At 43.3% G+C, this 24503-nt stretch overlaps 1 protein-coding gene across 1 annotated transcript; it reads left to right on the forward strand.

The window, feature by feature from the left end:
- The first annotated feature begins 7565 nt into the window (after positions 1 to 7565).
- Positions 7566 to 17271, forward strand: IGFBP1 (insulin like growth factor binding protein 1). The gene is made up of 4 exons (XM_083578274.1): positions 7566 to 7985; positions 11438 to 11616; positions 15026 to 15154; positions 16251 to 17271. The coding sequence occupies exons 1-4, from the start codon at positions 7643 to 7645 to the stop codon at positions 16380 to 16382; spliced, it is 783 nt and encodes a 260-aa protein (XP_083434400.1). The 5' UTR covers positions 7566 to 7642; the 3' UTR covers positions 16383 to 17271.
- Positions 17272 to 24503: the final 7232 nt, after the last annotated feature.

Here is a 24503-nt window from a genome sequence, read left to right on the forward strand (position 1 = left end):
AGATCTCACTGAGTTCAATGAAACTCACTCCTTTGTAAGTGTGTGTTGTGCTGGAATCCTAGAAGCCAAGACCCAAGTTTGGGGCAAACATCACATAAAGCATGCATCAAATAAAAGTGGAAGTATAGACTATAAATACTTTAAAGTGTGCCTTTCCAGTAAATCCCAAAATGTCTCCTTTTAAGCTCATAAAATGGCTTATTTACAAAACTCTTCAAATGTCAGATTCATGTGTTTTCCCATTAGTGGGGTAGGAGAGCTGGAACCAATGTGCCCCTTTGTTTTCAGATAGTACATGGGGAGATGAGTCTAAAAAGCCCAAGGACACATGGAAGACACAAGAGCTACCCACCCTGGAAGAGTGGCAGATGAAGCTGATGGATTATATGGAATTAGCGGAAATGACTGGCAGAATCCGAGACCTGGGAGAAGAGTTGGTGGAAGAGGACTGGAAGAAATTTAAAGACTATCTTCAGAAATACTACAAAATTAATGAATGTTAAAATTATGCTTGGATTGGTAATAAGTGGTAATTAGTGACAAAAGTTAATAAGATTATGTAAAAAAGGTATTGATAAATGGTTAAAAATATCGATGTATAATATGTTATGGTATAAAGTTAAAATATTTGAAAAAGGGTAAGAATTTGCTGAATTAAATATCTAAACGGGAATACAAAAGGGGGGAGGCGTGAGGAGGTCAAGAACATAAGCATATGAATTCGAGGTTATTGGGAATAATGGATTTGTTTTTATTTTTTTGTTCTTTGTTCAAATTTAATTCTTTTTAATTAGTTGTGATTCTTTTCTTGTATCTCTGTGTGTTTCTTTTTTCTGTAACTTATGGTTTTTTATTTTGAGAATTTCTATTTTTCTTTTTTGTAAAACTTTAATAAAAATTTATTTTAAAAAAAAATAAAAAGCCCAAGGACACAAATTTTCATAGCCCTCTAGCGGCTATGATGGCTCATTTACCAGAAGTAATGTATTAAACAGAAGTGTCTATTCGATTCTGACTAAACTAAGCCTCCTAGAACAATATCTACATCAGGAGACACTGATTAAATTCAAACCTGTGGTCTAAACCACTGAGCCCAGGGCTTGCCAATCGAAAGGTCGGCGGTTCGAATCCCTGCAGTGGGGCGAGCTCCTGTGGCTTGGTCCCAGCTCCTCCCCACCTAGCAGTTCAAAAGCACATCAAGTGCAAGTAGATAAATACGGTAGGTACTGCTCTGATGGGAAGGTAAACTGCGTTTCCGTGCACTGCCCTGGTTTCGCCAGAAGCGGCTTAGTCATGCTGGCCACATGACCCAGAAAAACTGTCTGCGGATGAACATCCGCTCCCTTGGCCAGTAAAACCGCAGAGTCGTTTGCAACTGGACTTAACTGTCAGGGGTCCTTTACCTTTTTTTAGAGTTATATGAGGCTGGAACCCTCCATGCTGGACAGTAGAGAGCACAGAAAATAACCTCTGTAATGCAGCTGGTCTATTATTCTGAAGTGTAAAAGCAACTGCTGCTTGGCCCTAGAGCACAAGAGAGCACTTCTCTGCCAGACATTTGAGGTGAACAGCTCCTCACAATTATCAAGTCCACAAATGTGTGAAGCGGCCTTTTACTCAAACAGACCCAAACCCTGTAACAATTTCACTTTTTTTGTGTGGCCCAGAAACATCAGGTTAAATCCAGCTTCAAAGCCTCAAGCCTCTTTGAAATGCAAAGCCTTAATTTGCTTTAAATATTTTCAACTGTAGCAGCAAGTTTAGCAGGTGAGCTCTAAGGCCAACTCTAAGGCACCTTAGAATTGGCCTTAGCTTTATCTCACTTTTGCCTGTTCTTCTGAGGTGTTGGTGGCATCTACAAGAGCATTCAAAGCCCCAAAAGAAGGAGATTGTGCCCAAACTCAGAGAACACAGAAGACAGAAGTGTAATTCATCTGGTTTCTTATTACAAATTACAAGAGCAACTCCAGCTTGATCCTTGGAGAAGCGATGTTTTAAACATGATAGCAAGTGTGCTGAAGGCACAAACAGCCTTTGTGATGGGTGTCATATCAGCACAGCAGCACAGAGTCTGCCTGGGCCAGGACTACGGATTGCTTCACTGCAACAATGCACACAGATAGGTGAGTGCACAGAGTTTCGGTGGGATGCTGTCTGTGTGGAGCACTGGCGTGGGCAAGTGTTCTGAGTTGCTACTATTTGGCCACAAACACATTTGTCTGGGTTTGGGCCTCCTTCTCCTTACACTTGAAGTCCCCAGATTTTTCTCACCCTACTTCTCTCAGAAGGCAAGTAAAGTCAATAAAATCATGATAGAAGTTTTACTATCTCTATAAAACCGTCTCTATCCCAAAACTAAATGTGTTTTGAGGGACATGTCTAGGGCTGGCCTTTGGATCCTGTGCCCTGATTCTTTGGCACTGTGCTCTGAGTGTACCTGGGTACCTCACACCAGATGAACAGCATGAGTGAGGAGAGATCCAGACGCCAGGCAGGGAGCCAGCCCAGGCAAGAGGAATGACGAGCTCTGAGAGAGGAGGCTGGTGAGATGGAAAAGGAGGTGGTTTGGTGAGGTGTCAAGGGAGAGAAAGAGGGGGCAATGAGGCGGCAGGCAGGGCTATTGTTTGTAAAACAAACAATAAAACAACAATTTCTACATATTGTTATGGGTTTGCAAGGGCAACGATCCCCTAAAACTCCTGGGCACCAGGTTCTCCCCATAATGTCTGAAATCAGTATATGTAGGGTTTAAAGTCAAGCCAGCCTCCTCAGGAGCAAAGGTAAGTGATAGCAGAATCATTACCCTGAAATTTTGTTACCACTGGGCAGAGAAAAATAACACAACCCCAGAATCATAGAACTATAGAGTTGGAAGGAATTAAAAAAATCAAGGAGTTTGGGGATAAGGTGCCATCAGTCCAGCACTGGAGAACACTCAGCTCTCTTTCTGCATAACATCTGAATCATTTCGTTTCACTTTTAATTTGTAACCTGCGTTTCTATATTACTATACACAAGGCGGATTACAGCAACAACATTTGCAACAAAGAACACACACCTTATAGTAATCTGATCCAATACAAAAAGTCATATTAAAACATCTTTAAAATGGAATGGCTTATATCAAATAAAGAAATATTCAGTAATCTATTAGAATATAATAGTACACAATAAAATTAACTCTCAAACCACCAGCAAATAATAATTAAACAGAAATTCACTCTTAACAATTACAATAATTACTAAACCATGATCAATAAAAATAACTGCAAGTCACAATGCATAAAATACCACAATATATACAAAACCATGTAAAGGCATCAGATTGAGAAACAAAGACACACAACTTATAAAACTATTCCCCCCTCCCAGTTCCTCTTCTTCCTTCCCAGCTGCTTCTGCTGTTCTTACAGTCCTGCCCTGGGAGAGGCCACTTGCTCAGCTGGGCTTGGCTGGCAGGGGGTGGGCTCTTTCCTCCTTTTTTCACTTCCTCGTGGAGGAATCAGACTTCTGATGAATTTCTTTAGTGTCTTTCTGTAGGTTTTCTTGTGGGGCAACTTTGCCAAGCAACTTCCAACCAGGAGCCCTGTGGACAGCAGCTTTGAGTTCCTTTCCTCTTTTGGTGAGGCAGTTCCTTGTGAAGAATTTGGTGAAGCTGGAGCTGGCAATGCCTCCCAGCTGTTAACCCTTTGCCACAGAGCTAGTCTGAAGATGGGATGTCGGGGTCTCAGCATGAAGATCCTTAATCATCAATCAGGGGAGGTCATACAGTTCCAGAACCATCTCTTGGGTCAGTGGAAAGGGAGGAGGAAAACAAGCTGAGCTTGAATCCTGCCCAGACCTGGTGGGTGACTGTAGGTTAGCAGCCTACCCTGGATGGGGTTGCTTTCCCCCTGAAGGAGCAGGGTCGCAGTTGGAGGGCGGGGGGCTTCTGGATCCAGCTCTGTCCCTGGAGGCTCAGGAGCCTCAGTGGCTATAGGGCCTTCAACCAACAGTGTCTGGTTTGACAGCCATGGCCATTCCTGGACCGGGAAGGCCTGGCCACAGTCATTCATGTGGTGGTTACTTCAAGGCTGCAGTACTGCAATGTGCTCTAAGTGGGACTTCCCTCATGCCTGATCCAGAAGCTGCAATTAGTGCAGGATGCTGCAGCACGATTGCTGACAGGAGTGAGTCCTTGACAGCGTATCACACCTGTGCTCAGAGATCTCACACTCTCCAACATATTGAAGCCAAAAACTGGGATGTGCATATTCCCAGCCATGCTCCCGTGTGAGTCATGTGACCCATGCGAGAGCATGGAACTCAGAAACATGCACTTTTGAGCTCTTTGATTCCATGTGAGATCGATCTCATGCATGTTTGGGCACCGTGCTGAGAGCATGGAGCCCCAAAACAGGATGTCCTGATTTAATCTCTCAAGACAGGTGGCTGCCAACCACAGATTGGGACTAGTTTACCCAGAAGATCACCTTAGCCAATAGACACCCACTAGATCGCTTTCATCAGTCCCATTTTAAGCCATTAATATTAGGAAGCAGCCTTCACTGTAGTCTTTTCAGGGCCTGCTAGATAACTTTCTTATTTAGACAAGATAAGCCTACCCAGATGCTTAGAAAGTCGATGCACATTTTCATCTGTTTCTAATCTATTGCTATTTTGACTGTTTAAAAGTTTTAAATTATTGTTCTTAATTTTTCTGTCAGGGAACTGCCATCAGCTCAGAGGCGAGAGGTGGAAGGGCAGTTGTGTTATAAGGAACCTCCGAAAATCTTGTGAAGCAGTTCCTCCTACAGTGGAGAGGAGGTGCAGGGAGCAGGGAATGCCAGGGAGAGCCTCAACACTGAGCCTGAGCAAACAGGAGAGGAGGGAAGTGCCCCTTTGCCAGCACCCATTCTGCGCAGTAGGTTTCAGCGCAGGGAGGGGAGGAGAAGGATGGGGGTCACGCGACTGTTATGCTGGGGGAGGTACAAAGACTGACCACTCCCAGATTCTGCTAGCGATTGAGCCAGACATGAACTTATGACGCTCTTCACTGTAAATAGCTTGCACTAAGCCTGGAAAAGACAGGTCAGAGTCTTGCCTGTTTGCTCTCGAGCAACCACACCAGCATCTGACATTTTCATATAATTTTTGAAAACCACTTTGGGTTTTTATAATCAAGTGGTGTGTAATTTTTATGAAATAAATAAATAAATCACATGCAGCCAGGCCCTCAAGGAAGACGGTTGCTATCTCATATGGAGTTAAGCATTTTTCACTGGAAATGTAGAACCAAGTTATTTTTAAGTAAACTCTTGAAAATGCAAAGTATCGGATTGTGTTCAATTCAAAGCAAAGCAGCATTAGGAAAGTGACACTAGGACAAATGTTTGTGTAAGTTATTCGGGGCGCTGCCACGGCGTTCCCTCTCACTCGTCAGCCTCGCCATCGCTTTAACAAACAAAAACAGTGTAAATCAGGGCCACTGGGTCAAAATGGTCACAGTGTAAAATGTTCTGACCGGGTAACAGCTGGTTTTCCTAACTGCTATCGACTTCTCTGAGTCATCATGGAACAGCACATGAATCACAGCCGCTGTGCTGTTACTTTTATAAGCCCTCGTTCCCACAGGCTCATGAGCTAAGTTTTCATTCCAGCCTCCGTTTGGGGTTTACAATGACGTCTAATGTTTAGAAGATGTCACTGAAATGGTCCTCGAGGGGCCAGGCTGTGTGCTGGTTACGCACATTTCAAACTCATTGCACCACCTTTCTTGAACTCTATTTAGGTTCAAGTGCTCAGTGATTCCCATTAAGTTCTGTGGGACAAAGAACTTTCACGTTATTGATTTAAATGGTCTTAAGTGTGCCTGCTGATTCCCCCCTTTCCTATTCATAGTTCTCCCTTTGCTTCCCTGTTTTCTGCAAACTTGTCAGCCTCAAGTTTGTGATTCCCCAATGTTGATGTATCTTTTTTTTTTTTTTAATGGAGCATTTCTTGCAATGTTTTCTTGGGAGCTTGTGCACATTTGAACATTATTTAACTGTTCACTTTTTCCTCATTCAGATTAGGATGGAGTAGTTCACACCTGCATGTTTCTGAATCTGTATCTAGGGGGCGACTTCAGCCTTTCCTGGACATACCAGTAGGTTTCCTTGTGGTGTTTGTCCCTGCCTTCTGGTTTCTGGATTATATTATGTACCTGTAGGACAGATAGCTGCTCATGCCCCTTAAAAGGGGGGTGGGGGTGTGAGCCCTGTCCACACAAAAAGTGTGCAATTGAAAATTCCTCCACCAGAAATAGTTAAGAGTGCAGCCAGAAAAGATGTGAAAGCCTTGAAGAAAGGGGAACAGTCGAAAGTGACCATTGATCCACACAGCCCTAAACCCTGAAGCAAATGGTCTGTGCCCCCAAGTGGGATGGTTTGGAACCTAAGTTCCTCAAACTTATTGGCTCTTCACTGTAGCAGGCAGACCCGAATTTAAAGGGGGAAAGCACTGAGAATGGTGGTGTTTGAGGATAGCATCATGCGGAGTATGATGGGGATTAAGTGGGAATAAAAGCAGCCGCAAAGAGGCAAACTATATGCTAACAGCTGTTAATGCAGCCAGGTGTCTTTTTAAAAATGTTTGATAATGTTATTCATAGTTAATGCTATCTGGGTTTTTTGCTGTTTTAATGCTTTGAATAGGTTTTGGATTGTTTTATTATTTGCACAATGCCCTCAGGTGTCTTGCAGCCCCTTGATCTCCTTCCCTCCCTTTTACAGAAAGCCTACAGAGATGGATTCCAGCCTGGTCAGATTCATGTTTCCATGGAAGGAAATCCCACTTGCTTCCATGGGATTTACTCCCACTTAAGCATGCATAAGATACACCCTTGGTTTATGCTAAACTATATGCAAGGACAGTCTGCGTTATTCTTAAAGCAGCCCGTAAGGGAGCAGCTGTGCGATGGAGCCTTTGATAAGCACGTAGCCCAGCCTCTTACCCACTGATGCCAGGGACTCACATCTGAGCTTTGCTAAAGCACAAGTGTATCCACAGGAAACCGTCCCAAATAATCCTTTGCAAACACACTGTTGACATTAGCTCCTACGTGCTGCTGCGTTCAGGAGTTACCGGATCTCAGGGGCTTTGATTACCCTCTGGGGGCCTCTCTGGGTATGTCATTGTCCTAATAACCTCCAGCCACATGACAAAAATTAAACAAGAGGCCTTTGAATCTGTTGCTGTGGAAGTATGAAGTCAGCTACGGAGGTTTCAAGGCGTTCGTCTCTCCTCCGTCTTTCTCAACAATAATTTAAATACCAGTAATTGAATTGTCCAAAGTAGCAGGACTTCTGATAAAGAGAAAAAAAAGAGTTCCTTTTCTGTAGACATATTTAGAACCGTCCTGGAAAGGCTAAGAATGAGTAGAATAGTGATGCATTATTTCATCATTTAAAAAAATAGAGTGGGAGGGGCACAAACTACCAATGAAATGATGCTTTCCTGTCCCTCCTGCTCAGACAATAGTTAACTTGGGGTTAAAGATTAACAGACTGACAAGGAACTGTATAAATGCCCTGTGGTTGGAACACAGGGCTAGCTGAACGTGAGGAAGCGAACGGGTGCTCCTCTCCAGACTCAGCTGCTTTGCTGACTGGTCTCCTTCGCCATGTGTTCCACAGGCCTCCGCGGTGAGCTGCTGCTCCTGCTCCTCTGCCCTGGCCTCATCCTCGGGGCTGCTCTCCAACCCATGCACTGTGCCCCATGCACTGAAGAGGAGCTTGTGCTGTGCCCGCCGGTGCCTGCCAGCTGCCCTGAAACTGCTCATCCGCCAGGCTGTGGCTGCTGCCATACCTGTGCCCTCCAGCTGGGGGAGCCCTGTGGAGTATACGCAGCCCGCTGTGGCCGGGGGCTCAGGTGCTCTGTGCCCCCAGAGGAACCCCGGCCCCTGCACACCCTCCTCCATGGGCAGGGCACCTGCCTTCCCGCCTCTGACACGGCAGAGGCTGCAGGTAAATAATGTGCCTTCCTGTTTTGCATACTGCTTTGCATGTCTAGCAATTAGCGCATGGTTAACTTACTTATTTTATTACATTTATATGCTGCCTTATTCTTCCAAGGAGCTCAAGGTTCTCCTCCTCCCCATTTCATTCTCACAACAGATTCGTGAGGTAGGTTAGGCAATGATTGGTCCAAGGTCACCCAGGGAGCTTCAGTGCTGAGTGGGGATTTGAACTCTGCTCTCCCAGGTCCTAGCCTACAGTTACAGATAGGTAGCCGTGTTGGTCTGCCATAGTTCTAGCCTGACAATCTAACCATTACACCACACTGGCTGTGGCAGAATGCCAAGAGTATGTGGCTTTGGCATTAGATCTTCTCCACAGCAAGCAGCCAGTGGCCAAAAAAATGTGGGAAATGTTCCTGCATGTCAGAAAGCTGAGCTGTAGAAGCCCAGGCTGGGCCCAGTGCCAGGGCAAAGGCTTTGTCCACTGAACATTCCAGGTTTGATCCTGAGCACCGGTGTGAGGCAGCAAAGGTGGAGCTGAGCTCTGCCTGAGACCTTGGAGATCTGTCCCATAGGAGTCAGATCCACAGTGTGACTCCTGAAGGCACACCTTCACTAAGGGACGTTTTACTTATGGAGAAAGTTGGGGTCTGAGTGCAAAGCCAGGGGTATGTTGCTAAACTCTCAGTCAGAGGAAGAAACCCCCCAAGGGGCCTGCCCCCCTTCACCTGTGGCAGCCATGTTGATGATGTTAATGTGTGTGTGTTGTGGAAGAAAAGGAAGGAAGGAAAATATTTGTTGCCTCTTTTCTGTCCTGCTCCTGTGCCTATTTCTGCTCCTGTGTTTTTGCAGACACCTGACAAGCAATAATTCTCTCTCATTCACACCCACACCATTTAATTTCTACTTCTTAGCCTGTTGTTAAAGGCATAGGGGTTACGGGTAGTTTTAATAGAAATCATAGAATCATAGAATCTTAGAGTTGGAAGGGACCCGAGGGTCATCTAGTCCAGCCCCCTGCAATGCAGGAATCTCAGCTAAAGCATCCAGGACAGATGGCCACCCGACATCTGCTTAAAAACCTCCAAAGAAGGAGAGGAAGGAATCTATTGAAAATAGATTCAATAAATGCTGTTGAAAATAGAATCTCTGCACCACAGTCCCCATCACTGGGATATGCTTTAAATTAATCAGCTCTGGAATACCGTTTCAGATGTCAGTGAAAATATTTATCATCTTTCGCAGGACTAGACCTGTCACTACAGCTAGGAGCAAAGCATGTTGTGATCACCTGGGAGCAACCACAGACTCCCATCTGCCTTTAAACTCTCCTGTGCCCAATTTAGCTTCTGTGGTGCCAATATTTCAGCTGTTGAAAATTACATTAAGCAAACCATAGGAAACTTTGTAGAACTGTGGCTTGATCATGAATGGATAGAATTTTGCTTTCCATTAGGATTCAGCCAAGGATTTACAAAATACTTGTGAATTCCTGAACATGTCTCTCCTGCCCCCCATTTTGCTTGTAGTTCAAGAGTCCCTAGTACCGGTAATTCCCATGGCTCAATTTGGACATAAGGATTGCTTAAATGGAAACTGACACTTTGACACTAGCCAAAGTGCTATGATTTGAAGTGTAATGAAAAAAGACTTTTGCCTGCTGCCTCTCCCCCACCCCCCGCCACATAGTTAGATCCAAGAGGTTTCCATCAAAGTCTTAGATTTCACTGCCACAGTCCCTTATTTATAAATCTCTCTACACCCCACCCCCACAAGGCTTCTATTTGTTACCCCTTCTGTTGCCTCCTTTTTGCTCACCTACAAACTTTTTTGCACATTCAATTAGTACTTTGTATTTGAAAATTGCTTCAAGTGCTCTTCCCACATTGCACATGGGCAAACCTGGGGTTGCCATTTTCAAAAGGAAGCAACTTGCATGATGCAAATGTTTGCAAACGTGTATTTGCCATAGTCAGGCAATATTTTTTCAATGTACATTGTAACCAAAAGCCATAATGGTTCATTTGCTCATGGTCTTTAATAGTAACACTCTAGCATGAGGGAAGTAATTGTTCTGGGAGCACTGTTCAAAGACATCCTGTTTTCATGCTTCAACACACATTAAAGCCACACTAGAGCTTGCTCTAAATGCAATATTGGTAGTCCTGCATTTTGTCTTTCTGACCAGCTGAATGCTTGCTGTCTCCTCTGGACACCTATGAGCAATGTCACACCATTAACAGAAAGAAGCAAAGGGCTGTTGTTTACAGCAGTAGAAATTATCTTTCATTTCAGGATGCCCTCTCTTAGCTCTTGCATTTGTTTGAATTTCTGAATTAATTGCTAGACTTTCTGTAATAAGTCACACTGTAGGGTTTTGAAAAATGTTTCTTATAAGAATAAGAGTTTGGATTTGATATCCCGCTTTATCACTACCCTAGGGAGTCTCAAAGCGGCTAACGTTCTCCTTTCCCTTCCTTCCCCACAACAAACACTCTGTGAGGTGAGTGGGGCTGAGAGACTTCAAAGAAGTGTGACTGGCCCAAGGTCACCCAGCAGCTGCAGGTGGAGGAGCGGAGACGCGAACCCGGTTCCCCAGATTACGAGTCTATTGCTCTTAACCACTACACCACACTGGCTCTTATAACCAGTGCTGGCTTCTGGATCTTTATACTCTGCACTAGAATCATCAAAATTCTGTATCTGTCTAACTCACATTTGTGATAAGAAAAGCTGAATCCAGAAATAAACAAAAATTACTTTTACGTGTACTTGTAATGGTTTTATTCCTCCTTTCTCTAAGAAATGCAGATGACACAGACAGTTCTCACCCCTTGCTCCTTTTTATCCCTACAGCCTTGTGAGGAATCATGGGCTGAGAAAGAGAGACGGGTTCAAAGTTGTCCAGGGAGCTTCATTTGTGGAGCAGAGATTTGAACTTGGGTCTCTCCAGTCTTTGTTCAAGACTGCCAGATAGATTCATTCTAAGATGAGATTCATCTTAATTGGCATTATTCTTGTTTTGCATGATTCTACCACTATTAAAAAAAAATCCCATCATTTATACAGCTTCTGTTAGTCACGAAGAAGGAAAAGGTGTTACATAGGTTACTATTGGAAAGCTGCATCTACTGGCCTTTGAAAATCATAGCAACTCATCTGCACTCTCCCTAGGCACTGCCCTACACTGATTTCACAGCTATATGGGCTAGATATTTTCTTTTACTTTATTTAAGAGATCCAAGATTCTCGGGAAGTTGAATTATTATAGACAATACGGTGTTTTCAAGTTTTCATAAAAACCATGGCACACACAGAAGACTCCATATAAATATCTGTTTTTCCTTGAGGGATGGAGGTTCCAGCCAGGATGTCATAGCTCTGCTCTTCTAGAGCTGCCATTCATTTCTGCGGAGCTTGTGTGGAGTCATGTTTCCATTTGTGCTTCTCCCCTGCTAGAGTCCCTGGAAGCAGAAGACATGCCCCATGAAGACCGTGACATGACAGCTGATCAGCAGGACAACACCCAGCTGACGTTTGCTGCTGGCCAAGATAAGCCTGTACCTTGGAATTCGGTCGCTGCCCACGAAAGTGTGAAAGCCAGGAGACTGAATGAACTTAAGAAGTTAAAGAAACAAGTGAGTTCTCTAACATCCATTTTCTGTTGTATCTGCACACTAAATTGAAGCAAAGCAGGCCATCAGTAGAAACATAATTTAGAATGCCATGAAATTAATTCCTTAAGCCATGACAAATTATATGATTCTAATGTGGTATAAATAGCAAGTGTTCTGGGCCTGGCCATGGGGAACTCCAGTTCATATTCCCACCCACTCACCAAACTCGCCACATGGATTTAGGCAAGTTGCCATTTCATAGCCACGAGGCTAAAATAGTTGGAAAAACAGTGTTGGGATACGTGTCTAGGGTAGGCCAGTTCAAGACATTTTGCCACTTAGGGCAAATCAGAAAACTCCTCTTCCCTCCCCCCCCCCAACCACCTGAGGCGACGAGAGGCAGCCTGGGGAAACCACAGCATGCGGAAGCAGCAGGGGATCACAAGGAGGCTGGAGAGGAAATAGGCAGTGGCAGTGATGGAGGAGCAACTCAGGGGGCAACTGGGGTGGTAGCGGCAACTCCTATCTGCAGGGAAGGAGAGAATCCGTTGCACTGCTGAAAGTTCTTCCAGATGTTTGGTCAGAATCTCCTTTCCTTGTAATGAAGCCATGGGTTCGGGTCCTGCTCTCTGGAGCAGGAGAAAACAAGCTTGCTCCCTCTTCCATGTGACAGCCCTTGAGATATTTGAAGATGGCTATCGGGGAAGAAATGGAGGCAGTGAGAGATTTTACTTTCTTGGGCTCCATGATCACTGCAGATGGTGACAGCAGCCATGAAATTAAAAGACGCCTGCTTCTTGGGAGAAAAGCAATGACAAACCTAGACAGCACCTTAAAAAGTAGAGACATCACCTTGCCAACAAAGGTCCGTATAGTTAAAGCTATGGTTTTCCCAGTAGTGATGTATGGAAGTGAGAGCTGGACCATAAAGAAGGTTGATCACCAAAGAATTGATGCTTTTGAATCATGGTGCTGGAGGAGACTCTTGAGAGTCCCATGGACTGCAAGAAGATCAAACCTATCCATTCTTAAGGAAATCAGCCCTGAGTGCTCACTGGAAGGACAGATCATGAAGCTGAGACTCCAATACTTTGGCCACCTCATGAGAAGAGAAGACTCTCTGGAAAAGACCTTGATGTTGGGAAAGATGGAGGGCACAAGGAGAAGGGGACGACAGAGGACGAGATGGTTGGATAGTGTTCTCGAAGCTACCAGCATGAGTTTGACCAAACTGCAGGAGGCAGTGGAAGACCGGAGTGCCTGGCGTGCTCTGGTCCATGGGGTCACGAAGAGTCAGACACGACTAAACGACTAAACAACAACAACAAATCATGTCTCTTCTCAGTTTCCTATTTCCAGGCTAAAAATACCCAGCTCTGTCCACCATTCCTCATAAGGCTTGGATTACAAACCCTTGATCATCTTGGTTCCCTCTTCTGCACGCATTCCAGCTTGTCAATTTCCTTCTTAAATTGTGGTGCACATAACTGGACACAGTACTTATGTGGTCTGACCAAGGCAGAATAGAGTGATACAGTGGTACCTCAGGTTAAGTACTTAATTCATTCCAGAGGTCCGTTCTTAACCTGAAACTGTTCTTAACCTGAAGCACCACTTTAGCTAATGGGGCCTCCCGCTGCTGCCGTGCTGCTGGAGCACGATTTCTGTTCTCATCCTGAAGCAAAGTTCTTAACCTGAAGCACTATTTCTGGGTTAGTGGAGTCTGTAACCTGAAGCGTATGTAATCCGAGGTACTACTGTACTATGGCTTCCCTTGATTGGGACACTATACTTCTGTTGATGCAGCCTAGAATAGCATTAGCTTTTTTAGCTGCTGCATCACATTGTGGACTCATGTTAAGCTAGATCCTTTTCACATGTACTGCTAGTAAACCAGGTATCCCCCATCCTATATTTGTGCATCTGGTTCTTCCTGCCTAAGTGCAGAACCTGACACTTGTCCCTATTGAATTTTATTCTGTTAGTTTTTGCCCCTTTCTCAAATCTGTTAAGGTAATCTTGTATCCCGATTCTGTATTTTGTGGCATTAGCAACCCCTCCCATTTGTTTTGTTTTTTTCAAAAAAAATTGTTTTCTTTTATAACACACAGACAAAAACACAAAAGAAAACATTACATTTGACACAACATAAAAACTTAAGAACAATAAAAACACACAAAATAAAATAAGAATTTTTTCTTCTTGTTCCCTGGTGTATTTACATTGCTAAAAGACTTCCTCGACACCCTCCAATCTGGATTTCATCATATCACATATTTAGCAGTTCCCAGTTACATGCAACCCCTTCCATTTGGTGTCTTCTGCAAATTAGATGAGCATCCCCTCAATACCTTCATCCAAGTCATTAGAAGCATCATGTATATTACACCCCACAGAGGAAAACAAGGACAAGAAATGTAGGTTCTAGCCTACTCTGAAGTTAGGATACTGGATTTCAGCAGTTTACAGCTGGAAAATACTCCCAGACACTAGGCCCAGCCAGCTGATCTTTCACCATGTTCCATATTTATCCTATGTTCAATGCTCACATATAACAATATACTCACATAGCACTGTAATGCCAATAAACATTTGCATTTGGTATCTTAATTACAAAGTTACTTGTTGTAGGATTATAATACTCTTACAAAGCTGTTGTGAAAGGAATGTAATCAAAACTCTGAAAACTGTAAGGAACTATATTTACTATTTATTTACTAATAAATAAAGTAATAAGCAGAGAAGCAGTCATAGCAGCAATGTTATGAATTAGGATGGGAGGGTTTGCTGAGTGTCCTGTACCTACAAAGAAGTGCCACTTGAGAGCACCAAAGAACAGAAAGTGAGCTGCTTAAGCAGAACAGCATGGCGTGATGGAGCTCAGTCCATGTGGTTTGTCATAGAATCATAGAGCTGGAAGAGACCATGAGGGTCATTGAGGCCAACCCCCTGGAACGTAGGCATCTTTCACCAATGGGGGGGCTCAAACCCATGGCCCTTGATTAAAAGTCTCCTGCTGGCTGAGCTGTCACAGACTTAAGAGCATGAGTATTATGAATACCTTTGACAACGACCCTTGGATGCAGTAGATTCTCTTATTTGTCTGAAACAACAACTTGTGTTGTTAGATAGCAAGAGTCATATAAACATCGTCTGGTTATATAATGCCAAGGTTTCGGGTTCAGTCCCCGCATGGGACAGCTGCCTATTTCTGCATTGGAGGGGGTTGGACTAGACAATCCTCAGGGTCCCTTCTAACTCTGTGATTTTGTGCTATCCAGCCACGAGGAAGGCCCTTTGGGTTCAAGGACTACAGACTTTAAAATGCATTAATAAGTAGTTTGCTTCAGATTTCATTATAAAAAGTTGTTTATATATCAGTTCTTATATGTTATTATTTAACACTTTAATATTTACAATATTCTTTCAGGCACCATGTAAAAAAGAACTCTACAAGGCGCTGGAGAAGTTAACCAAAGATCAACAAAGAATCGGAGGAGAGATATACAGATTCTATTTGCCCAACTGTAATCGGAATGGATTTTACCACAGCAAGCAGGTAATCTTGTTTTGGGGGTAGGGATGGATAACTGCTGGTTTCTCTCAGATACACATTTTTTCTTTCTTTAATTCAGTTTGCATCAGTTTGTGGTTTATTAAATAATTTTAGGGCCCTCATGAGAATCCAGCAATATTTTATTGTGTCTATCTCCTGAGGCATACATGTTGATATTTTCATGCACACTTTTATCTCATGCACACATTTTTGTTACCATGTTGCGGTTGGAGAACAGCATCACAAAATATGGAGAAAGGCCAGTTTTGAAGGATAGCTATGTTTCTGTTCATATGTTGTTTTGAGAAGTGCAAATTAGGTACATTTGCATCCAAACATGAAACAAATTTCTTCCACATCCCTGGAGTCAATAGCTAGAGTCAATTATTCCCACGTTGCTGAAATAAATGCTTTCTTTGGAAGAAGGCCTCTGTCTGCAACAAGACAGTTGCACAGCAACTTCCTATGGTAGAAAATGGTTTTCAGTTGTACAGGCTTAGAATAAAAAAGGAAGAGGGGGAGAAAGTGCTTTGGAATTGGCTCTATGCAGACTCCTCATTATGAGTACAAGTGTGAAGATCCCACTCCATCACAACATTGATATCCATGTGAAAGATATGTATGGGACCTACAGACGCAGCTACTATGGGGGTGATCTGTATGCTGTGCAGTTCATGCCTTCTGCACATTTGGAGGATACTCAAACATCAGTCCAGGTACAAACGTTCTTCCGTAGGCATGGATATTGGGTGCAGAGAGTGGGAGGCCTTGCTCCCACAACAGCAAATCATTCCATTACATTGTCGGAACAGTCTGAAGTGTAGGTCCCCAGTCTCCACACATTTTAGTAATATTGCCTCAATAGAGACACTCCATATCCACCTTTATGCATATATAATTGATTGAGCAATGCAAACATATGGCTGAGTGACAATTGCTGTTTGCTTGAATTACTAATTTTATTTCTACCCACATTGAGTAGCCAGCATCCCTCTGATGTGTTTCAAAATTGAATGACTCCCTCAAATAACCTCATCTCATGAAGCATCTACTCCATTTCAATTACTTTGAAATAAACTTAGTCATTTACCCCAACTAGTGTGAAACTTCACTTGATCGAAGTCCTGCAAAATGCTGGTGTGTCTATCCAAAAGATGGGAGCAGAATTCCTGGATCCATCGAAGTGACCGGCAACCCTGAATGTGAACAGTATTTTGACTCACAAGAATAAGAACAAATATACAACAAAGTTTATGCAAGTAGACTCCAATTTTTCCACAGTCAAGGAAACCCTCAGGCAGCAGGTCTTTCAGCACAGACTGGTCACACAGCCTAGTCCTAGGCATGATTTCTCAGATGCAAAGCCCCCATGATCCCCGGATGCACTGCCTGTCAGTGCACACTGTGACCTAGTGTTGCAGGGGAAATCACCAATATTGTGTGATCTTGTAATCTTAAAGAAGATTGGACAGTGGAGATGCTGGACCTTCACACCTTCAAATGTAGAAATAACAGTAACAGGACTACTTTTGTAGCCTGATCATATTTCATGATTCATAAACAGTGCTGGATTATTTATTTTAAATTTTTTATATATTTTATTTGTCTGCATTATTAACTTATAAATCTGTATTCTTCAACACTTTGATATTTAATATATGATACTTTTAATATTGTTTCTCTGAAAATATGCACTTTTTCTGTTTTCAAAGAGCACTGTAGATCAGTTAATAGAGTGCAAAAATTATGGAGAAAATAGTTTTGTCAATGATTACTTTTGTATCATGTATTTATGCCATTAGAAAGTGTAGTGTAGATATGAGAACGACACCGAGTACAGTTCTAGTATTTATTTAAAAGCCTATTCCATTTTCTTTTTCTTTCTTTCTTTTTATTATGCTTTATTATAAACACCACCAAAAATCAAAAAGAAAAACCATACATCTATGCCAATTGTTACACCAAATACAAAATAAACAAAAGAATAAAACTATATATTCTGACAGTAGATCTTCTTCAAGTACATCTAACTTCCCGTCTTCTCCATACTTCATTTAATATTTACATACTTATTGCATAAACCTGTCTGTTCATTTTATAATAAAGTATTATTCTCCTATGATCTTGTTTCTTATTTCGTACAACTGCAGAAGTTATTCAAAGGCAGCGACCTAGTTCATACTGCAACAATTCTTCTTAAGATGTGTTTTGAAAACCTCCCACTTTGCAATAAATACCGTATTTTTCGCTCGATAACACGCACCTGACCATAACACGCACATCGTTTTTAGAGGAGGAAAACAAGGGAAAAAACATTCTGAATGAAACAGTGGATGTATCATTTTTGTGCTTCATGCTGTGGCCACAGACATGTGATCTGATGGTGAATTTGGGGTGACCCAATGCAAAAATCCTGAGAATCCCTGTGGATCCATGCTTTGTAACCACGTTTTTGCACCATTGCAGCCCCAGGCAACAGTGGGTGTGTGATTTTGGGGGGGGCAGGCTGTAGCCATGGACATGCTATGTGCTCTGATGGTGAATTTGGGGTGACCCAATGCAAAGATCCTGAGGATCCATGTTTTGTAACCACGTTTTTGCACCATTGCAGCCCCAGGCAACAGTGGGTGCGTGATTTGGGGGGGGGGGGCAGGCTGTAGCCATGGACATGCTATGTGATCTGATGGTGAATTTGGGGTGACCCAATGCAAAGATCCTGAGGATCCATGTGGATCCATGCTTTTTAACCACATTTTTGCACCATTGCAGCCCCAGGCAACAGTGCGTGTGTGATTTTTGGGGGGCAGGCTGTAGCCATGGACATGCTATGTGATCTGATGGTGAATTTGGGGTGACCCAATGCAAAGATCCTGAGGATCCATGTGGATCCATGCTTTTTAACCACATTTTAAGTGGGGAAGGAAGGAAAAATACAGAATGGACAAGGAGCACGAGAGGGGTGTGCAGAGAAGCAGCTGGCTAAGAATGCAGGAGAGGGGTATAACGGGAGGGAGGAAAGGAAGGCAAAAGTTTTCCCTCACCTACCCACCCAAGCCAGCCAGCTCCCCCTCTCTCTCTCTCTCTCTCTCTCTCTCTCTCTCTCTCTCTCCCTCCTGCATGTTTTCAGCAGCACCGGAGCACAGAGACGACACTCTGCTTTCCCCTCTGCTTGCCTGGAGGGGAGGGGCTTTCCCTGCTCTTTGTTCCGTTTGAGCAAACACAGCAAGGAAACAGAGGAGGGTGGGCAGTAAGACCCTGAGGCAGAATGCAGGAAAGCAGCCACTTCCTCTTTTCAGGTTTCCCTTCTCCGAGACGCGCGATTTGATTTTTGCCTGATTTTTTTTGCCATTTGGCTCCAGGGACCACACATTCGCTCAATAACACGCACAGACATTTCCCCTTCCTTTTTAGGAGAAAAAATCTGCGTGTTATAGAGGGAAAAATACGGTACTTGTTTTGACTTATCTTTCATTTTTTTGGACAATTGGGCTAACTCTCCATATTCGGCTAGTTTTTGTAACCATTCTGACCTGGAAGGGATTTTATCCCTTTTCCAATTAGTCACTATTAAGATTCTCACTGCGACTGTAGCGTATAAAAAAACCTTATTTTACATTCCTAGGAATGTCTGGCCCTGTTATTCCGAGTTGAAAAGCTTCTGGTTTTTTTAAAAATGAAACCCTAAACATTTTTTTAAGTTCTACATAGATGATGTCCCAGAAGATCTTAATTTTTTTTAACATAGCCACCACATGTGGAACATAGTGCCAGTTTCTACACCACATCTCCAACAAGTACTAGATACATTTTTTTACATTTTGGAAAGCTTCCATGGCGTCAAGTACCAACAATATTGCATTTTTTAGAAGTTTTCCCTCAAAGTATAACACGCTGGCCTTGGCCAATAAAGCGAGATGAGCGCCGCAACCCCAGAGTCGGCCATGACTGGACCTAAAGGTTAGGGGTCCCTTTACCTTTACCTTTATAACATGCTGTGAATTTCCAATTAACTTTCCATAAATTTTCCCACTCTTTCATTTCTATATTATACCCAAAATCCTGGGCCCATTTAATCATGACAGCTCTCACCTCCTCCTCCTTGACTTCCCAGTCAAGGAGGAACTGGTACACCTTTGAAAGAGTTTTTATTTTTGAATTAACCAAATCCGCTTCCAATCTGGATATTTCTGGTGCAAACCTGCTTTTTTTATCTGTTTTAAATGTTTCAAACAATTGATAATAATGAAACCAGTCTGCTATTTGCTCTCTTATATCTTCAAAGCTTTTCAGCTTTAGATCATTGATTTCTTCCCTTAATAAAGTTTTATATATTGGCCAATGTCCACCCGTATTTTTCCTCTTTACTGCAGCTGCTTCAATTGGTGATATCTACCAAGGTGTTTTGGGCTCTAAAAGATCTTTATATTTCTCCCAGACTGTGTATAGGGATTTTCTGACAATGTGATTCAAAAAGTTCTTGCGAATTTTAACTTTCCTGTACCACAGGTACACATGCCACATGTGCCACTGTTGTTGTACCCCTCTAAATCTAACAAGTCTGGGTCCTGAAACGTGCACCACTCTTTTAGCCAGGTGAGGCAGGCGACCTCATTTTAGGTCAGGTTGGGAAAAGCCTCCTCTTTCTTTAATGTCAGTTAGGATTTGATGTTTAATTCTAGGTCTCCTCCCCTGCCATATCAATTTCGAGATGTCTTTTTGCCAGGTTTTGAGGCAGCCTGTCCCACCTAGTATCGGGATTGTTTGAAACAGAAAAAGTAATTTAGGAAGCATGGTCATTTTGATGATGGAAATTTTTCCTTAAAATGAGGTTTACCCTGTTCCATATCTCGATGTTTCTTTTTGTTTCATTCCAGACTTTCATATAGTTATCTTGAAACAAATTTATATTTTGGGTGGTAATCCAAATACCTAGGTATTTTACTTTATTACTAATCTCTAGGCCAGATGTTTTTTCCAAATCTTCCATTTCTTGCACTGTTACATTTTTGACCAACGATTTCGTCTTAGAGGGATTCAATTTAAAGCCTGCTGCTTCTCCAAAAATTTTAATTTACTTGAATGCTCTTATCAAGCTTTCTTTTGGATTTTCGGTCATGCTGAGTTGGGAGCCAGCGCTGTCCGCAGACACTTCCAGGTCATGTGGCCAGCGTGACAAGCTGCATCTGGCGACAGTTACAGATAGGTAGCCGTGTTGGTCTGCCATAGTCAAAACAAAAAATTTTTTTTCCTTCCAGTAGCACCTTAAAGACCAACTAAGTTAGTTCTTGGTATGAGCTTTCGTGTGCATGCACACTTCTTCAGATACACTGAAACAGAAGTTGCCAGATCGTTCTATATAGTGAGAAGGTGGGGAGGGGTATTACTCAGAAGGGTGGTGGGAATGGGTGGTTGGCAGATAGCTGTGATGAGCCTGTTGACGACTCTTAACGACTGCAATAGGTCTTACAGGAGAAAGCAAGGGGTGAGAAGGTGAAAAATGGCTTTGTCATGTATAATGAGATAAGAATCCAAGGTCTTTGTTCAGACCAGGTCTCTCCATGGTTTTAAGTTTGGTAATGAGTTGCAATTCAGCAGCTTCTCTTTCCAGTCTATTTCTGAAATTCCTTTGTAGTAATACAGCTACTTTGAGATCTTGTATAGAATGTCCTGGGAGATTGAAGTGTTCTCCTACTGGTTTCTCTGTCTTGTGATTCTTGATGTCCGATTTATGTCCGTTTATTCTTTGGCGTAAGGTTTGGCCTGTTTGTCCAATATAGAGCGCTGAGGGACACTGTTGGCATTTGATGGCATATACAATGTTAGACGATTCAATGATTTTCAATTCAATGATTCAATTCAATTCAATGATTTTCACCCCACAATCAACCTAACAATGAATCAATCTATGCAAGAAATACATTTTTTGGACACTACTATAAAAATACAGGATGGACGCATAGACACCACCTTATACCGTAAACCAACTGGCCGACAAACATATCTACATGCCTCTAGCTACCATCCCAAACATACCAAACAGTCCATTGTATATAGCCAGGCACTACGTTACAGCCGTATCTGTTCCAATTCTACAGACAGAGACTCTCACCTAAGAGATCTACAGCAAACCTTTTTAGAACTAAAATACCCAGCAGATGAAGTTAGACAACAGATCAACAGAGCCAGACAGATACCCAGAGAGAACTTGCTGCAAGACAGACCCAAAAAAGAAAATAACAGAACACCTCTAGTCATCACATACAGCTCCCAAGTTAAAACAGTACAACGCATCATCAGAGATCTACAACCTCTCCTGGACAATGACAGTTCTCTTTCTCAAGCTCTGGGAGGAAGACCTTTCATTGCCTACAGACAGCCACCCAATCTTAAACAACTCCTACTCACTATATAGAAGGATCTGGCAACTTCTGTTTCAGTGTATCTGAAGAAGTGTGCATGCACACGAAAATTTTTGTTTTGCATCTGGCGAGCCAGCGCAGCACACATTCCATTTTCATAGCATGCTGACATCACTCCTCCATGTTCCATGTTCAATTCCATGGAGCAGCTCATCCCCTGGGCATTTGTCCCGTGACTCCTAGGCATGGGGCCAAGAGGTCTGTCTTTTATCCCACTGCTTTTCCCAGGAAAACCCACTGATTACCACTGAACTGGAACAACCATCCATTGGGTTTTCTACAGATGGTTCTGATTCAGCAGTAAACAGTGGTTTTCCCCAGGGAAAGCAGTAACTTTCACACATAGACCCTGTAGTTGCTGCTGCCACAGGAAAAGCCTCCCACCCATGTGGCCTGGCAGGGTGGAAGCACAGCTCAACAAAGACAGTTCCTCCTAACTGGGCATCAGTGTGAAGGTCGCCATGCAAGAAAGAACATCCTCCTGTTATAGTGTCATAAATGAATAAGACTACAATGTATAACATTTAGCATATGTAAAATCTCACAAGTTGACCTTGTGTTATTTAAGATGAATTTTGAAATAAACTATTTTCTTTTGACACTCTCTCTTTTGCTTTCATCAAAGTGCTGGCTTGAACACTGAGCTGCAACAAGCATGAATGTTGTTATGAGCCACTAATGGCCAGAGATAGCAGGTGGGGAGGTACATTTGCACCTGTATTTCAAGATGGATGGGAGTTCATCGTGCATCGCCAGCCACCCCATGGCATGTGGCTGGGTTTGCAGTATTGGAGGGTTTCCACTTGGCTGTGCATCACAATGCAAATGCATATCAAGATATATATCCACCTCCTCTCTTCATGCACAGCTCCCAGCTGAACAGGACATCTCCCTTGCTACACTGAAACAACCAGCACTCTTTTAGCCTAAAGTCTGCAGCTTCTCTGTCCTATAGGGTCATTTTGTCACATCAGTCGTGAAGCCCACTGGGTAACCTTGAACCTACCATCACACACAGGTACTCCTGTCAAAGCTTATTATATGAAAAATTCACTCACTATCCACATCAAAACAGCCAGACCTGTGTGTATTACTCTAAACAAATAAGCGGCCAGGGCTGTCTTACTCATAGGCACCAGGGGTGCAGGGCACCTGGCGCTGGGCTCTCAGGGGTGCCAGGCCAAGAATCCGGGGCCCGAGAGTTGGAGTCCGGGGAAGAGCCGGCCGGCCGGTTGGAGCGCTGTGGTGGGCTCTTCTGCTGCGGGCGGCTCTGTGCTGCGAGTTCGGGGGGCAAGTGAGCCAACAAGGCACTGAGGCGGCCAGCCGGCTCTGCCCTCCTGCATGCCTGGGATTGGCGTAGGGCCATGCAGAGGCCTGCCCAGCACACTCTGCTTACACCATGCAGCAACCGGCTTTGCTCAGTCGCTGACACCGACGCGTGTGGGGGATGGGGAGGAGAGGGAATGAACAAAGGAACAGTTTTACACAGAGGGCTTGAGAAATGCAAGAAAACAGCAAAGTAGCTTGAGGGTGTGTGTGTTCTCTGTAAGGAGGGATTTAAAAATAACCTTGAAAGTGAGGAGTATCTTTAGTGTTTCTTTCTCCTTCTACCCCTCCCCACTCTTCTTCTCCACCTCTCCCCCCAGGCAACCCCCTCCTCCTTAACAGTCACCCAGCTTTATGGGGACAGGGAGAATGTTGCAGGTCTGCATGTGTGCCCTGTTTCTCACTTTCCTTCCCTGTAATAACAAAATATTTCTGCTTCTGATCTTAATCTTGTTTTGCCCTCCCCACACTCCCACCCATGTGCACACTAATTTCGGGAAAGGCAGGCTGAAGCTGCCACGTGGAGAGCATTAGCCCAGCAGTGGTATTGTTTAGGCTCCCATTGACAAATGTGCTCCCACTTACATACACGCCAAAAATAGCACAGAAAATGGGCAGGGTGGAAGCAGAATGGGGAAGATCCCACTTAGGGTAAGGAGACCCCAGTGAAAGTGACTCCCACAGGGGAGCTGCAGAAAGAATGTGGCTGGTCAAGGGAGCCTTGGACTCCAAAAAAGTCAAAAACCACTGCTCTAGTGTTTTGCCTGCACTGAGCAAAGTCCCCTATAACTGTTCTCCTACCAAAAAAACAAAAAACAAAAAACTACACAGCATGCCCCTGCAAGGATCTCTTGGAGGCAGCAGTGTCTTTGAAGACTTGCTGAGGGAAAAGTGATTTGGGTGAAACAAAAGCCAATGATTTGCAGAAGTGGGTGGGACAGGAGCAGGCCAGTGGGCACACAATGCATTCCCCCGACAGCCATAGATCTCTTCCCAGTGCACAGACAGCCTGTTCCAAATAGCTCTCCATAAACACGTCCTTTAAGTATTAAGCTCTTGCCATCTAGCAAAATTGCTCAGCACTTTTCATACTTTAAATATAATTTGAATGGCTAATACAGGAATCTCTGTGGAGCCATCCATGGTTACTCAGTTTAAAAAAGGAAAAGGAAAAGTGTGAGCAGAGATACCAAAAATGATTTCCCAAAAGGTTTATAAAAACCATTACTTAATTTTAGGGCTCGGGTCAATAAGGGATTATGCTATGCTAATGTTTCTATGGAATTTAGTCATAAAAAGTTCAGCCTGTACTAAAAACTAATTAATTCTGAGGTTTTGGTATGCATTGAAACTTCCTTCTCCTCATGCACAAATAGCAAACATTGTGCCCTCTGGGCTGGGCTTGCCAGGGAGGTGGAATGTGATATTCCAAGCTCCAAAGACTATTGCACTGTATGCCAGGGGGATAGGACATTTTCTGAGGGAGCTTGAGAGATAATAGATCTGCTTACAGGCGATGCTAATTTCATTTTCTGTCACTTATGTGGGGATTTATTCAGTTTATTTATTACTCTCCTTAACATACTGACCCAAATATGTAGAGCAAC

Source organism: Podarcis filfolensis, assembly GCF_964270895.1.
Source record: "Podarcis filfolensis genome assembly, chromosome: 12".
In the NCBI taxonomy this organism is placed as follows: domain Eukaryota; kingdom Metazoa; phylum Chordata; class Lepidosauria; order Squamata; family Lacertidae; genus Podarcis; species Podarcis filfolensis.

Excerpts from the sequence above, each read along its gene's own strand:
- IGFBP1 (XM_083578274.1), top strand. The coding sequence starts at position 7,643 with ATGTGTTCCACAGGCCTCCGCGGTGAGCTGCTGCTCCTGCTCCTCTGC. Across the intron at positions 7,986-11,437 it reads TGACACGGCAGAGGCTGCAG|AGTCCCTGGAAGCAGAAGAC; the intron begins GTAAATAATGTG and ends CTCCCCTGCTAG. Across the intron at positions 11,617-15,025 it reads TTAAGAAGTTAAAGAAACAA|GCACCATGTAAAAAAGAACT; the intron begins GTGAGTTCTCTA and ends ATATTCTTTCAG.